The following is a 17,287-nucleotide window of genomic DNA, read 5'->3' as shown; positions in this document are numbered from 1 at the left end:
TCGTTTCAATTCAACCTGTGCACGCGCGTTGAGAGACAGAGAGAAACTTCGATTTGTATTGGCGGAAGTTGGGGGTCGATTTCAGTCACGTGCGCCGTACTGTAAGCATACGAGATGGAGACATTATGTTCTGCAGCTTACCAAGAAGGGTATTAGTTTTATTAAGGAGCATTGTTAGAAAATAGCGATCTTAACTGCAAACTGAGCGATCTGGATGGCAGGAAAGGACAACGATAATGGGTTAGACCCCATCACAAACGCTGGACCTGCAGGAAGGAAGGTAACGTGGGGCTGTCACAGGAGGTGCTTCATGTAATTCGGGGAAAAATGCAACTCCTATGACAACGTGAAAAGGTTACGTATAATTCGTTTTCAAACCCCTTTGGAATTGTCGCTGTGGGTGAGGTAGCATCTCATCTCATATATATATATATATATATATATATATATATATATATATATATATATATATATATATATATATATATATATATATATATATATATATATATATGTATGTATATGTACTGTATGTATGTATGTATATATACCGCCTAGATATAAACACTAACCCTTTAAACCAATATGTACATGAGGTAAGAAGTGAAACAGACCCAGTTGTTAATGAGCTTGGAGATAGGAGGAATGGGGCTTGAGCTAATATATATATATATATATATATATATATATATATATATATATATATATATATATATATATATATTATATATATATATATATGCTGCCAGATATTACGCATTGATTCTCTTAGCGCTTGTTAGCAATTCTAAGTGTGATGCTCATTTTATCACAACGTATTACGTATTAATGTGTAGTTTGTTCTGCAAAATCTTGTAGACTAAGATTGAGTGGATAATGAGTACTCCTCGGTCTTGAACTCCGTGACAGGCAGTCTGAGGAGACACTTGAATGTGGAAAAGGGTTTGGCCATGAGCAAAGCATTTTTTGTTTCGTGCATTGCAAACCAGAGTCATTGAGGCCATCGTAGCATTTCCGAATTTACTATTGTTACTAGTAGCAGTAGTGCAGTAGTAGTACAACAGTAGTATTAGGGGTGGAATAATTTGTATCTTCTGGGTAGTGTAAATGGAAAATTAGAATATTTTATTATGAGTGGTTTTGTTTTTGTAATGATCATTGTTTTTGTGCTTGTAGGCTTTCAAAGTGTGAATGAAATTCGAGTGTCATAAAGTCACTTTGTCCAATTATTCTGTCAGCTTTGTAATGCAAGATGATCGTGGCTACCGCAGATATGCTCGAATGTCGGTTGCCTGTCTGTTTCCGGTTTGGTGAGTCATAATCGAAAGCTGACTCTCTCTCTCTCTCTCTCTCTCTCTCTCTCTCTCTCGTTAGTTCTGTTTATCTTCTCACGTTATCAGAAATAGACAAACCGAGCTATTCTTATTTGATCGTAATTCATTGAGACACTTGATATATGTATGTATGTATATATACATACATTGATACGCACACAGTATATGTATATACGTGTGTGTGTATGCATGAAGGTGTGTAAATTATAAACCAATGATAAGAATAGAATCGTAAGTGAATGAAAATATGTCTTATTGCTCTTTATACATTTGATATGTTGACCTGTTGTACTGTAACACCATAATAATGTACATATTTTAACTGTGTATTTCCGTAATTTTCACTGCACTGACACTTGCGTTGACGTGCATTTCTATATTATTTTCACAAATATTATTCGTGAGACGTCAGACCAGCAACTTCACTCCATGAATACTTGCTGAAAATAAGGGGCAATACCGTTCTATCTAGACGTGCTTATACATTCCCTTAAGGCGAAGAATGAATGGTATAAAAAGAGGTAAGTTCATCTATATGTAAATTGTGGTAATGTATATTGAATGGAAGATGACTCCGGGGAGAAACAAGAAACAGTCACGACCTCAATGATCTCGTAACTAATGAATCATGAATGAACGGTTCTAAAATCTTTGGCATCCACCTAACTGAGGGCTCATCAGCAATGCGTTGATTCCTTCCAATGCACATCTTTCCGCGCTCTCGCGCTTCCCAATTGGGTCTTTCCGTCCGAATACCTCTTTCCACTTCCTGGATACAAGGGACCTTCGGCTTCTACATCAGTTCCACGAAATCTACCCACTACTTTTGCGTATTTACCTGTCTTCTTTCCCCCCAAAACTTCCGATTTTCTCTTCACAGTAGCCTATCGTCCTTCCCACGTGCCCAAACTGCTTCATAACACATTGATCCACTTTTCCTTTGTGCTACAGCTACGATGACCAGTGGGGTTGCTAAATAAATCAATCACCTGTTCTAACCATTTTACCTCATCGTCTTATTCTCACTTTATCGTCCCTTCAACTCGTTACTCCACACACTTCTTTTGCATACTAGGCTAAGTAACGTACTTGAAGCCTACGGAGGCCATGTTTATTTCTGCATTTCCTCGTGGTCAAGACCACAACAAAGTACGAATACATGATGAATGGGAGGGTGGGTGGTGGCGCGTCCTTCCATGAGACGTGCGAGCGAGCGAGCGAGCGAGCGAGCGTCGTGCTGTCCATGACTCAAAGTAGGGTGAGGAGGCAAGAATGGTCCAGTCATAGCGTGCGCCTCCTTGTGGAAACACCCGGCCCAGAGACGCTCGAGTCTGCTCTTGAGCATTAAAGTGTACGTCAACGTTTTCTCTTTTTGGAGTCTGAGTATCTGCATCACGAGGGAAGCATCGTGCAACATTTATTACGCCCAGTATTTTGGGAACTGAAGTTTGTGACCTGATTGCCCTTCAAAATTTTTTTCTCCCGTGGGGGGTCTCATTGATTGGGCTTTATTTTACATTTGATGCAGCAAAAGGAAAATGTTGCAAGGTGTTTGTCCTGGATGTTTTAAAAACTGACATTTTCTGGGGTATTGTTATGATCTTGATTGAGCAGTTTTTGGGTGGTCATTACGTTTATTTTTTCATATACAATGTGTGGTTATTGGCGAAGATCTGTGAATTATTCATGTGCCGTTGAAGATAATGGATTGTGAACCATAGTTCGTTATGAATAGACGAGTGTTGCTGCCAAAATGAATAACTGATGTAGCGCGTTTGTAGGGTTAATGTCGAATTCCAAGATTCCTTCCTTTTTTAACGTTGTTGATATTTAGACGAAGCAGAGATTACTCAGTTAAAATCTCATACTTAATTTTTTCTGTATGATTAACCTGCTAATTTTACTTAAGACTGTCCAGTTTTCCTTTTCAAAAAAATTATCAGGAAAATTTTTTATGTATTAACCCTGTGGGCTGATTAATATAGGAGTTTCTAACATCTCCATAGAAAACAGACCATTGTACATATATTGAGGAAACCCTCGATTACTTTTTAATTTTATTTTTTTCTCTTATAATGTGAAACTTTGACAATTCTCTCGTATATACGTGTATATATATATATGTGTGTGTGTGTGTAAGCGTGCACGTGATAAACATATATATATATATATATATATATATATATATATATATATATATATATATATATATATATATATATATATATATATATATATATATATATATATATATATATATATATATATATATATATATATATATATATATATATATATATATATATATATATATATATAGAGAGAGAGAGAGAGAGAGAGAGAGAGAGAGAGAGAGAGAGAAGGCTTATCACCTAGACACCTGCCTTGAACATCCTTATGTATCTTAAATTGTGAGATTTCTTTCATTTTAACGTTCCTTTAGTCAAACAGCCTTAACACGCAGCTCCATATTTATATATTGTAATCGTTTTGTACCATTTTTTTTTTTCTCACCCATTACACATACCTTACAGTGCTGACAGTTTTTTACAGATTCCACTTTTTCATATTTTGAAACCACACGTCATCCTTAAAGAACAAAAGGGTAGGCTCAACAGCACATTACATATTTACAATTTTCGCTTCTCAGAAACTCATCTTTTATTCCACTCGCTTTCTCGATAGGTTACTTCACTCGCTCATTTTACTTTATGGCACATCTCTCAGTATACCATTATCCTTTTTTGGCTCCGTAATCTTTACAACCGTACGCTTGCTAAATGTCACTTTCAGCAAACTGCTTCAATAAAGTTTCAGCCACCTTCATCAGTATCTGAAACTCCTCCTTGCCATCACCAATCGACTTAACATCAGGAATTCCACACTTCATTCAAAACCTGTATTTTTTTCTTAGGTCCTATTGTCTCAATAACTTTCCTATTACTGTGTATGTGTAATTAGTTAATAGCCACAGACAGTGCACACACTATGACTGTAACCGTTTTTAACAACAGTCCAGTAATTCATCCATTTTTATATGCTTACAAAAACATGACTTTCGTCATAAAAACTTCTCTTTGCAAACTACGTAGTGCATCTTTCACCCTCATCTTCTACATCACAGATTTATAAGTTATTATGAGCTCCCTCTGTGACCCAGCATGCCAATTGCGATTTCCTGCTTACTGTGAACAAACCAGCTTCTTGTTCTAACCATTGTACTTTTCCCGTATGAGACTTGCTATTATCTGTCTCAGTTATGCTCCTAGTGTGCCTCCACAATTCGTAAATTCGCTTGGGTTGAATCTTATTATTACAAAAACAAAAAAGTTATTTTTATCCATTTACCAGGAACGTTTCCTCATCAATACTCACCTGATCAGCCAGTCAGTTACACAATTTTTGTCATCAACAGCTACATCTCGCATGTAATCCTGTTAACTCTTCAACTTTTTAAGTACTTTGGTCTTCCAGAGACTTCCCCAATAATTGTCATTTAACCCCTTCACCCTTTGCATCATTTAATTTTTTCTTCTTTCCTGTTATCTGCATTATCAAACAGTCCATGTGCATGTTTTAAAGTTAGTTCATTCTCAACATTTCTTCCAAAAGTCTTGCTTACACTCATCACAGACGTGTCAAGTCCCTCCTCTTTTTACTGTCACATTATGATTATTCCTTCTACCGTGCAACTCAGCTTCAGTCTGTATCATTATTTACCTCACTAATTCATCCATTCCACAGTCCGCTATCCATCTTTTTTATTCTCTCTTTCATGTGCGCCTATACCCACATGCTTTCTCAACAAACTCAGTGACCTTCCTTAATCCCTTTTGAGAACCTGCTTATACGAAACGTAAGCTTATGTCCAGTTCACCTTGTCCTTATATATGTTGCTCTTGTACATTTATGGCCAAATTCTGAACCCTTTGTCCCCAGTTGAAATAAGTTTTTGTTTGTACTGAAACTTAAGTTTCATTTGAAAATTCTTGAGTCATTCCAACAATGAAGCATCTCTCAAAACTCTTTTCCAGAATAAGCGCTTCTCTCCTTTGCCAGAACCAGACAGAGAGAGTCTGGCTTAACTGAAATATCCAGTCATTCTCTCAGTTTCTGTTACCTCAAAAATAAGTTTACATATCACTTATCACTTGCCTTTTTTACCCTTTCGACACCACAGTCTTAGGACTTCCTAATCCCCCCTGTCTTGTCACACCAGACGAACTGCCATAAAAACATGCTTTCTGTCTCAAAAATTCAACTGCCGTATATTTCACTCTCAAAACTTCAACTACCGTATATTTCTTCTTGTCGTCTTCTTACTCTGTACTTTTACAGCAGAAGTGCATTATGAACGTGGTACCAGTCCTATTCCCATGCCGCTAAAGCAGCCAAAGATGCTTTTGTTATGGTTAGTGGTACCCCACAGGAGCAGTGACGTGAATTGTCCGTGGTCTTAAAATAGATTCCTCTTCCATTTTGGGGTCTCTTGCTTTGAGTGGTTTATTACAATGGACTTGCTATTTTGCTGGGTGTTTTGTGCTTGCGTAGCCTTACCACTAATAGTCTTTTCTGATATTACAACATCAGGAAACAGTTGCGATAAATGCTTCATCTTTTATACAAATTCTTAAACAAAATGAGGTTCGCATAGCAGATAACATGAACCGAAAAATTTATTTATTTATTTTGTCAGTCGCAGGTAAGAGGTAAATTGGCTTGACTTTTAGATTATCTAATAAGTCTCTCTCTCTCTCTCTCTCTCTCTCTCTCTCTCTCTCTCTCTCTCTCTCTCTCTCGTGGAGCATCTTTTGCGCCGTACCCTACCTTCTTCTTGTGATCCTGCCTTAGCAAGCAGTGTCATGCAGCTGATATCGATCCTCCAGGGAGCCGTATTCGTTGCAGCTAGCAGACGAATTGCGATGTTTCTTTTAATCTAATTTTACTCTCCATTGAACTTTTGTCTTTAAGGTGACTCATGATTTTGTATCATCCTCTCTCCTTCAGGTGTATTTGTATGGTGGAAGTGTGCACATCATACCCATCGCCACTTCACCCTCGTCCCTCACACCACTTCCCAAGGGCGTTCCCTCCGTCATGGATGCCGTCAACACCATCACCCGCCTCCCGGAACTGACCAAAGCTTCTCAAAACGTCCAGTCTGCCATTCAAGTCAAAATCAACGGGTAAGGCTCCAGTCTTTATTTCGTGGGTCACACTCCCCTCTCTATCAGTAGCATATAATGAGGATTCTCGCTAATATACTTAAAAGAAGCGGGCGATTATTTGTCATTGATAAGTTTTTAAGACATTTTATACCTACCTTGAATGATAGAACGCTTGGAGATTATCTTGCATTATCCGCAATTTACTGTTATTTATATACATATATATAGTAAGGCTGTGGTAATGCACAAAAAAGATAATTATTTAAATGGAAATGACTGTTCTTTTTTACATAGCATTTATAAGGCTATAAAACAATTTTCTGCTGCGTCGCTTGTAATAAAAATTTCCGAACTATCTTCGCTCAGAACAGATAGCAAACTGCGACAAGTATTAAAGGTGACACGCATGTCTTTTTTACGTCTTGGTAATTACCTCGTAAATGTCTACAGTTATCGTTCCGTTCCTCTGTGCTGTTAATGGAAGTCATCATTCGCGCTTTCTCTCTCTCTCTCTCTCTCTCTCTCTCTCTCTCTCTCTCTCTCTGTTTTACATTTTTCAGAATGTGTTTATATTTGCGTCATTTTTCAAAACTGAATGAATTAACAATATTCCACTTTTGTATTGCTTGCGCTGAGAAATATACATTAAACATTAGCATTTTTATGCATACTGTGTATAAATTTTTTACCAGTTTGTCGCTGCCCTAATAGTAGTTCACTGTCTGTAAAGAAAAACTGTGACATAATTACCCCTTCATACACCTCCATAGATCCTCCTTTAAACTGCTTGTGCTCCCTTGCTTCTTGGATTTTAGTGCCCTTCCGTTCCAGTGCTTTTTTCACTCCATTAATCCAGCAGTATCAACAGGTCTTTCCTGAAAAATCAGTTGCGCTATGTCGACTAAGGTGAATTATGCACTTAATTGTTAGCAACTGTGGTGGGTTACAGCCAGAGTAATGGGCATTTCAGGCATCCTCATCCCAGTATACTTCCTGAGAACCAATTAGCTTACACGTTTTATAAGGGAAAAACGTACCGTGTACATTTGTATATATGTGTGTGTATATATATGTATATATATATATATATATATATATATATATATATATATATATATATATATATATATATATATATATATATATATATATATATATATATATATATATATATATATATCATGTTTCATTTTGTGTTGAAACGTGATGATTGCACTTATAATATGCATATTGTGACAGTAAAAATAGTTTTATGAGCGTGAAACATTTTTATGAAAGGAAAAGATGAATTATTGGTGTTAAAACATTATATGAGTATAAAACCATTTTTATGAGTCATCCCCACGCTTTGTCAGTTAATTGAATCCTCACTTGATGAGTTTCTAAGGGTTATGATGTTTTTATCCTCAAGAAAACGGTCTTTTAACAGGTTCTTGTCTCCACAGTTTTCTCTTTGAATGGTTCAGGTATTGTTAGATAATTCATGGTATCAAGAAAAATGTTGTACTCTAGTTGATTGAACTTCATGGCTTCTAGTTCTTTTATTGAAAAACCCACAGGTAGTAGCACAAACTTAGTCTCTCTCTCTCTCTCTCTCTCTCTCTCTCTCTCTCTCTTATACATGTTAAGCCTAAGTGCTGTAGATGGAGAATGTAAGACTTCCTGGCCCTTGAAATGTATAGTATTTTATGAAGCGAAATCTAATGGCCAGCCTTCACCTTCTAATCCAGAGGAGAAAAAAGGGAAAGGGCAATTTTCGCTGATGGCTGAATCCATCATCACATCTCCGTTTTTATTCCCGCAAAGTTCACTCGTTTACGACCAGCCAGGCGGACCGAATACCTGGGCGGGATTTGGAAAGGAGAATTGCCATAGGCCTTCCGCGCTCTCCGGAGAGAGAGAAAAAAGACAGTTGTATTTCGGCTTGTGGCAACCTGACTCAGTGAATGGTTTCAGACAACCTTCAGAGAACCTTGAAGTGTCTCAAAGTTATAGGTGAATCATATCAAAGAGATTTATATCTAAAGGGGCATCTCTTCTCCTATTCTGGAAAGTGCGAAATGAGTTAAAATCTTCGTTCGGAGCTGAATAACTGCCTGAAATAGAGAAACACATCCACCCACTTCCGGCGTCGTATCCCTCTGCGACGCGAATTTGAAGTTAGATGACATCGATAAGGTCTTTCTGTCTTATAAGGAAGGATCTGCTAAGTGAGCTGCCTTGAACACGTATCAACTTCCACCTTCCCCCGGAAGTGGCAACCCCCCCTGTATCCTTCCTCATCCCCAAAACCACCGTCTTCGCGGCAGTGCCTTGCACATGGGCCTCTTGCAGTCTCAGGGTCAGTTCGTCTTGCACCTGTAAAGGTATCTTTGGTCGTAGATGTTAAATATGTTAAATAGTCTCCCTCACGTCGTTGCCACAACAGCTGGAATTAAAGGAATAGTTTCCGAAGTTTGAAGGTTAGGTGCTTGCTAAGGGATGCAAGAGATAAGATGTGGACATTAATGCCACTGAAATATCGAGAGATTGGGATATTGTTCTCGTTGTTAGATATCATTGTTATAAATCGCTGGTAGACATTTCAAGGACAGACAATAGCACGATTGCGGAAACTGAAAATTTTTAAACTTTTGGTGTGACCCTGTCTTTAAAAGAGAGTTACACCTCTCTCTCTCTCTCTCTCTCTCTCTCTCTCTCTCTCTCTCTCTCTCTCTCTCTCTCTCTCTCTCTCTCTCTCTCTCAATAAAAGAGAGTTAAACGAATAATGATTTCGGTTACGTCCTTGGAGAACATTGATTTTCGATAGGTTGGATACTGATTTTAAAAGGAATTCTATAGTTCTCTCGCTTTTCTCAAATCGAAATTTCGCAAGAAAAGAAAAGAATACGTATCATAATCGGAAACCTTTTTTTTTCGTGTGTTCCAAGAATAGTTATTGTTAATGCTGACCAGTTTAAATAATACATTTCCGACTAATTTGAACACATAGAGAGAGAGAGAGAGAGAGAGAGAGAGAGAGAGAGAGAGAGAGAGAGAGAGAGGCGTTAGCGGATGAAAGGATTATCTCGATTTTAAGGACTGAATTTGTGGTATGAGTTGAGGTTAGAATTCTAAATCCTGTGTAACTGTTACTAGTCTTACTCACCTAGAAGCATTCTAGGAGTGATGGCTTCCAACAAGTAAGGTTGCATGCAAAGAGACACGCCTTTGTAATTTCATAGTTATGCTTGAAGCACGCAACAGAAATCTCATTATGATGATGAATCGTGTCTTTTTTGTGTCTCGTTTGCTGTCGCTCTCTTTTTTCCTCGTCTCTCTTCTTTTGTTTTTTTTTTTTTTTTAGGTGGCGGTAGAGGAAGGATGAGTCTTGAGACCTTGAAGCGTTACATTTCCTCTTAAATTTCCATATGAAATAGTCTGAAGAGTGTTTCCCGGTGTGGAACATATTCTCACTTCGTGCTGTTAATGATATTCGTCTTCTGATTCTTATTTCTGTATCATTAGCGGCTCTTGGAAGCTGACACGCAATTGAATCTATCCTGTTATACACTAAAGGGACTTCGTACTTTGTAGGCAAGCACATCGAATAATAACGAATGATATTGAAATTCCAGAATACATCGAGTAGAGCTCCTTTTGATAGTAATTGTCTCTCTCTCTCTCTCTCTCTCTCTCTCTCTCTCTCTCTCTCTCTCTCTCTCTCTCTCTCTCTCTCTCTATATATACATATATACACATATATATAAATATATATATATAATATATATATATATATATATATATATATATATATATATATATATATATATATATATATATATATATATATATATATATTATTTCTGTTTATGTATCTACAGTCAACTGCACAAGGATAAATATGACTTTCTTTGCATTCGTGTTATTCTTATTCTTCATCTTCTCGAGACTTTTCCTTGAACTCCTTTGGCAGTTTTGAAGATTGAGCATTGAAACACAAAACACTAACAGAACCATGATGAAGGGCAGAAGTTTCAGAGCGCCACAAGTGTCATCTGTGGTCCTGTATATGAGAGAAAAATACACTACTCCGATAAACCAAAATCAACTAAAGGGATTACTATCATTTTTCCACCGTATATTTGGAATCGATTAGTATTTTTTACACATTGTTATGCAAAATTGTAGAAAACATAAATAATTGTAAAAATGACGATTTCCTATTTGTTGTTCAAGTGTATGAGAAGAAAACGCGTGAAATGTTCTCCAACACAAAAGCTGAGACGTGTACAAATATATATTATTTAGGTACGAGTTTGACCAGGTAAGAAAACAAAGGAGAAAAGAACACGGAAATTTTCAATGGTCTTACAGCGGGCTGTGAATTTTCTTTGAGGGGAAAGTAGAGCAGGTAAGAGTAAAGGCTGCTGACAGCCGATTGATACTAAAATTTAATTGCTTATTTATGTATTCCTGATTTAATCTTTCTCACTCCTTAAGTTACTGGCCTTATAGTCTTGCTTTGTAGGAGTGTTTGCTCATTTTAGATAATAATTATAAAGAAAATAATTATAAATGTTCCAAGGTAAACTATTGTAATTATTTGATCTGTGTTGATTGACGTTTCCTTACAGTTTCATTACTTCAATTCAGTACGTTTTCGTTTAGTTATATATTTTTCCCTTTTACATTTGAGAGTTCGTGATGTTCTTTGTTACACAAAAAAGCGTCGGGTGTTGGTACTGTTCCTGCTGTGTTAGTGTTGTTTTAGTATCCATCGATTGTCCTCGTCTTGCTGCGTACGTCATTACGAAAGCAATTACGAATTCCTTTGGGAATATTCTCAACTGCCGTTCAGGTTCCTGGTGGGTTACTCATAATGTCTTTTCGTTGCAGTCATTACCGAAGAAGCAAATGCTTTTCTGAAATCGTCTAGGTACATTAATAATCTGGGGGAAACGATGGATGATGATGAGTGTTTTTGTGGATTGTTTACCTTGTTGGAAAAAATACAAAGTAATAAAAAATCTACCTGGTTAGATTTCATATTTAAGGGTAATATTCGTTCGTAGATTCAAAACTAACAGTTCTCGACACTGTAAAGTATGGAGCAAACTCAAGCCTTTGATAATAACCCAGTGACTTGAACATATTTAATTCAAGAGAGGTTACACAGAAACGATAAGTTTGTTTAAATGATAAACCAAAAATTTGCTGTCCTGTGCAGTTTCAAGAAAAACAGTCAGTTTCGATGCGGTATGGGAAAAAAGTTAATGCGAATTTTTGCCGGAAAGCTTAACATCATGACTTTACACATTACAGTATTGTTATCCGAGTAAAGGTTAAACGGCACAGCTGTGGTGCCCTTTTCTTTTCACTGCCTTCGAATGCTGATCCTCCAAAATTTCTAATCGATAACTGCTAGAAAGGAAAGGTTACAGAGCCAGTTGAGTGGCTTCCTCTGATGCAAGGCTAATAAAGTTATGAGTGTGATGCCGGGGTGCAGATATGTTACGGAACCGATAATGATACGTGAAACAGTATTAGGTGACCTGAGGTCAGTTATTGACGCTCTAAAAACAACAGGCTATCGAAATACGAATATGTTCCATCCAGGAACCGACATCTCATTTTGCAGCTGAGTAAGTTTTTGCTAGTAGAGCGTCATAAATTCTGGTTATGGCGACTTAGGCCCTAAACCTTTACGTGGAGAGCTTCGGTAAGGAAGTTGGTAGTGACTACGAAAATAGGCTTTACGTTGTGATGGGATTTCGGAGAAACCCCACATTGCTTGACATGAATTAATCCTTAGATTAATGTGTGATAGGTCTTCGTCTGGCCCTTTTCGTTTGTTTTCAGTAATGTTGTTTGCAAACTATTATTATTATTATTATTATTATTATTATTATTATTATTATTATTATTAAAGCTATGGAACCTGAGGCTGAACTGTCACTCATAAGTTCTCTGTATTAACAGTTAGTGAAAATGGCACGCTTTAAAATAATATACAAATTTTGTTTGCAAGAAAAATGATGTGACACTCAAAACAGATTTACTCTTTTGATATTCAAACTGAGCGATCAAAAGATGAACGAGTATTATCTGAAAGTGTTCCACCTGAAAGTGTCCCAACTCATATTATAAATATCACACACACACACACACACACACACACATATATATATATATATCACACACACGCACAACCGCCTAATATTATGAAAAGTTATTCTACACCTGGGCTCATTCTCGATTCAGTTGAATTATGAGCGTCTTGTGTTTTTATTCGGAGCCACCCCTTATATATATATATATATATATATATATATATATATAGTATTGATTTGTATTTATATACATATTTTTGTATTACAAATAAATGAGAATGAGGCGGAAAACCGAAATAAGGCATGATCAACACCAAAATGAAAAGTATCATATCCATGAATAGTTTCATTTGCTTATAAATCACGACAGTAATCATTGTTTGGTTAAAGATAGAATATTACCCTTGTGTGCTTTTTCACTGAGTTTTTGCACTTGGAAACTTAATCGATTTGATTCGTTGCTCACGATTACTTGCAACGCATGAGGACTGAAATACAATCACAGATCTGTAGACTTTACTTACCAGACTATTGGAATAATTATACTATACCAAGTATCTAAAAGTGCACACACATGTATTTCTAAATTAGTCGTGACATTAAAAAGTTTTTGTTTTAATCTTCCAGTATTTAAATTTAGTCAAAGTATTAGGGCTAACGATAGGAGAATAACACACTTTAATTGCAGTGGTTCGTATTTTTATTACCTCGGTAGTAGAGTACGCAAGAGAAAAGGTATCTGACATGTCAGTCAGGAAATCATTTAATGTTCCAGATGATATTTGTCGTGTTTAGGTAAGAGAGCTCTCCAAACCCCACGAGTGCCCACCTTGCCCAATCCGCTCTAGATCTCTGATAAGACTGGTAGCTATTTCACGTCACATCTGATCAGCAGGAACTGGTGTTCCATTGTCATCATTTTGGTGTCTCTTGCCCCGTTAAGCACACCACTTTACTAATCCGCTTTAGATTACTATCAAGAGTGTTGGTCGTCATTTCGCATCTGAGTAGGGGAAATCATTCCTACAAGTATTCCACCACCGTATTACTTTAATTTCAAGGCCAACAGTCATGCCACCAGGAAAAGCTAGAAAAATTCGTGTTGCAGGACACTGCCTCATGGAATACTAGACTGAGTAGGTCTACCTCAGCCTCAATTAAAAATCAACCAGCATAACTGCTGATGGCCACTTGAAATGTGTGAGGAAAATACAGTACACCACTTGATTCGAACTCATCAACTTACAAGTTTACAAGGAGGTGACTTGTGGTTACCCAAGAAAAACAAGGAACTTAATAGTTTTGAACAAGTTTTGAATTCATATTCAATATGCATGTCATGGTTAAAATGATAGAAATCTTAAAGAGCATCATAATATCTTAATAACGTCCTCTATGCCTAGTGGCAGTCAGGAGCCACAATGGAATTTTTCCAGCAACCTTATAAAACACTGACATGAGGGGCTTTGGTCAGTGATTAATGTGCTGTGAATGCAGACCTAATACCCTCTCATCTGAAAAAAGTTTATTTACAGAGGAAAAGGCCCTATTTATGCCAAAAATAAAAAGAAATGGCAATGAAACCGCAGATATTTTATAGAAAAATGATAGTAACAGCCGACGAACACTTTCACTGTCTTGTCAGGCAAGGTCATCTGAGATTGTTTTATTGTAGGATGTCTGTTTCCTCCTTACAGATTCCCCAGCAAGATCAGCCGAGAACAGCACGTTGCCCACGCTTATGTTCCTGTAGGCGTCGCTGCATTACTCAGGGAGTACCCGACTCTGGTCGCCCAAGCAGTGCACGCGTTCTGCAAGAGAGATGCCATTGATAATAAGGTATGCTTACTCTAACAGTAGCCCCTTGGGAGCTCTCGGTATATGAACTTTCTTCCATTATTTGTTATAGTTAAGATTTTTGCAGGAAGATGAAGAGTTTATATCTTTGCGCAGGATTCTGTGTGTCATAACTCTCCCTTATATAACTCTGAAATTGTCTTAATGCGTTTATTCAAACGGGTTAATGTTCATGATATTTCCATCTGAAATGGGTAACTGGTGCTAAATCTATAGTTGATGTCGGTTATTGTGGTATAATATTTAAGAATCGCGCAAAGTACTGACAAGTTGTATCTGGGTTAGTACTAATTCTAATCGATACTAAGTGAGCTGAGGTATTACCTATGCCCGCTCCTAGACTATCAAAAAGTAGGTCATGGAATGGGTGCGGCTTCAAAGAGCAACTTTCGATCGAAGAAAGGCCACAGGAGAAAGAACTATCACCCCAGCCAAGTAGATTCAAAGGAAGAGAAACATGCAGCTATAGTATTTGTAGTAGGTAACCATTTAACCTGACTCCTGGGTTAAAATTGAGGTTCCTAAGTCTCACGGGGCTGCCGGTATTTGAGAGAGAGAGAGAGCGGTTTAACCAAAGATTTGATGCTCTGTGTATGTTATATGTTCGTGAAAGAGAGAAGGATGATGCCAGTATTTTAATGCTCTGTGTACTGTATTGTATATAGTAGAGTGTAAGAGAGGGATTTTAATGCTTTATACATTTTATGTAGGAGGGAGAGTGAGAGACTTTACCAAGGCTTTGATACGTTTGGTTTTTTCTAAATAACGCTAAATATTGTTATAAGGAACAAAGAGAATTGACAGAAAATCGGTCTTGTTTTACGAAACACACGAATCAAGTAAGCTGCACGGAACTGATTCTCAAAGTAATGTGTAAGGACGTTGCAGCGTTTTGACATAGGCTGCATCCTCAAGAGTTTTCACATCTCCGTGGAATGAAGATGTGCGTTTCTGAATCATTGCGCGAGAGCGATGTCTGGGGTGAATTTTAAGCGGACTAGACGTCGTGTATCCTTGTGTTGCGGGATGCAGTCTGTATGCGTGGTGGCGGCGGCGGTCAAATACTTTCTCTGCGGTTAGTTGGCCTTTCCTTAATAAACCCCAGAATTAGCGTTTTCTTAGACTTGGGGACATGTCATTCAAATATGCAAAGATTAACCTACTTAGATGGTCGTTTAAATGGAGATCAGCGGTTGACAAAGTCCTTTTAGTGCGTGCTTGTTTAAAACGATCGCTCGTTTTGTCCTTCTAACGCTCTTGAGGATACGGAAGTAAAAGGATGTTCCACGTACCCATTGATTCATTTCGTATCGACTCAGATAGTTAGAGAAATTAGTTCTAAGGTTAATTATATGTCAGGGTCATGCAATAAGAGTCTCGCGTGCTAACTTGGTAAACTGTTTTCGCAAATGTCGAACTAAATTCGTGGCTCCTCCCCAATACTGTCATTACCAAGATTGCCTGAGACTTTGTGTGCTCCTTTCGAGAGAAGACAAAACGACCATAAATGCTGTTTATCTGTTTAGAGAGAATTGCCATATGAACCTTTCAGGTCTTGTCTGGTAATGTTAAGAGAGAGAGAGAGAGAGAGAGATTATTTGTTTATCAAAATATTTATTCAGCTGGCAAAAATTATGAAGTTTTATTCGGCAAAAACGCTTTGATTATTTTGTTTTGGAAGTTTATAAATCGTATATACAGTATATGATGTGTTTTAATGATAAACGGTGTGAAGGTGATTAAAATAAAAAATCATAAACATTGGGCAAGCGTATTAGTAGTGTAGAGATGACAGTGATTTGGTTGACTATTGAATATATATTTCACACCGTCCCATTCGCCAAAATAAGAAGATAATGAGTTGTAGATTTACACAAACTGCTGCATAATAATGTCATAACCCCCTTCCGCCTCTCTCTCTCTCTCTCTCTCTCTCTCTCTCTCTTCTTATTTATAGTTACGTGCTTTGTTTTTGTAATGAAGGCCAATTTCAGTTGTCATTTAGACATGCAAAGTGTCTATATCTATTTTTTTTTAGTAGGCGCATTTCCTTCGACTTTAATTAGTGAACGTTTATTCCTGAGCGTTTCTCTTTAATGTCTTGCATCCTGTTAACATACGGTTGTCACAGGTTTCTTCATTTGGATCCTACGCTTCGCTGTGAAAAACGTATCCAAAATGTGAAGAAATCAATAAGTGACCAGCCAGTATATTATCAGTATATATGTGTATGTATATATATATATATATATATATATATATATATATATATATATATATATATATATATATATATATATATATATATGTATATGTATATATAATATATATGTGTGTATAACCAGTAAACCCTTTTCTTTGTTCCTTTGGTCCCAATAACTTTTCAAACCCAAAGATTTTACTTTTCGATAGGAGTCACCTATTTCTCTGCCACTTTCTCACGGCCTAATTTATACTTTTAAAAAATTCGCCCTTCTGTCCTGCAAAAACTCTTCAGCAAACCTCCTTTATATATTCTGAACTTTTGATTTCCTTGTCCTGCCACTCATACCACTTTTGTTTCTTTACTGTTCATTTTCACTTTTAAAGATATTGTTTATTTTTCCCTACATTTTTTTATGAAAGCCACCTGACTCACTCGTATTAGTTGCCACACTGTAAATCCTTCCAACTATTAATCTTTCTCCAACTTACTTTTCCACGTATTGTTTAATAACACTGAATCGCAAACTTTGTTCTTGATCATTTTTTCAGAAATATACTCAAGAACCAAGTATTTCAAACAATCGATGCCCTTTTTTATGACACGTTCGCAAACCTATCCCATCTCACTCAA

General features: G+C 37.0%; 1 protein-coding gene across 1 annotated transcript in view; it reads left to right on the top strand.

Moving 5' to 3' along the window:
- The window catches only part of LOC136838581 (protein ecdysoneless homolog), a 78,863-nt gene that overhangs the window by 39,421 nt on the left and 22,155 nt on the right, over positions 1-17,287 (top strand). Inside the window, 2 exon segments of the mRNA XM_067103786.1 lie at positions 6,342-6,520; positions 14,292-14,433. Coding sequence (XP_066959887.1) covers positions 6,342-6,520; positions 14,292-14,433 — 321 coding nt within the window.

Source organism: Macrobrachium rosenbergii, chromosome 5 (assembly GCF_040412425.1).
Source record: "Macrobrachium rosenbergii isolate ZJJX-2024 chromosome 5, ASM4041242v1, whole genome shotgun sequence".
NCBI lineage: Eukaryota > Metazoa > Arthropoda > Malacostraca > Decapoda > Palaemonidae > Macrobrachium > Macrobrachium rosenbergii.
The sequence above is the reverse complement of the archived record's forward strand: the minus strand, read 5'-3'. Positions and strand labels throughout refer to the sequence as shown.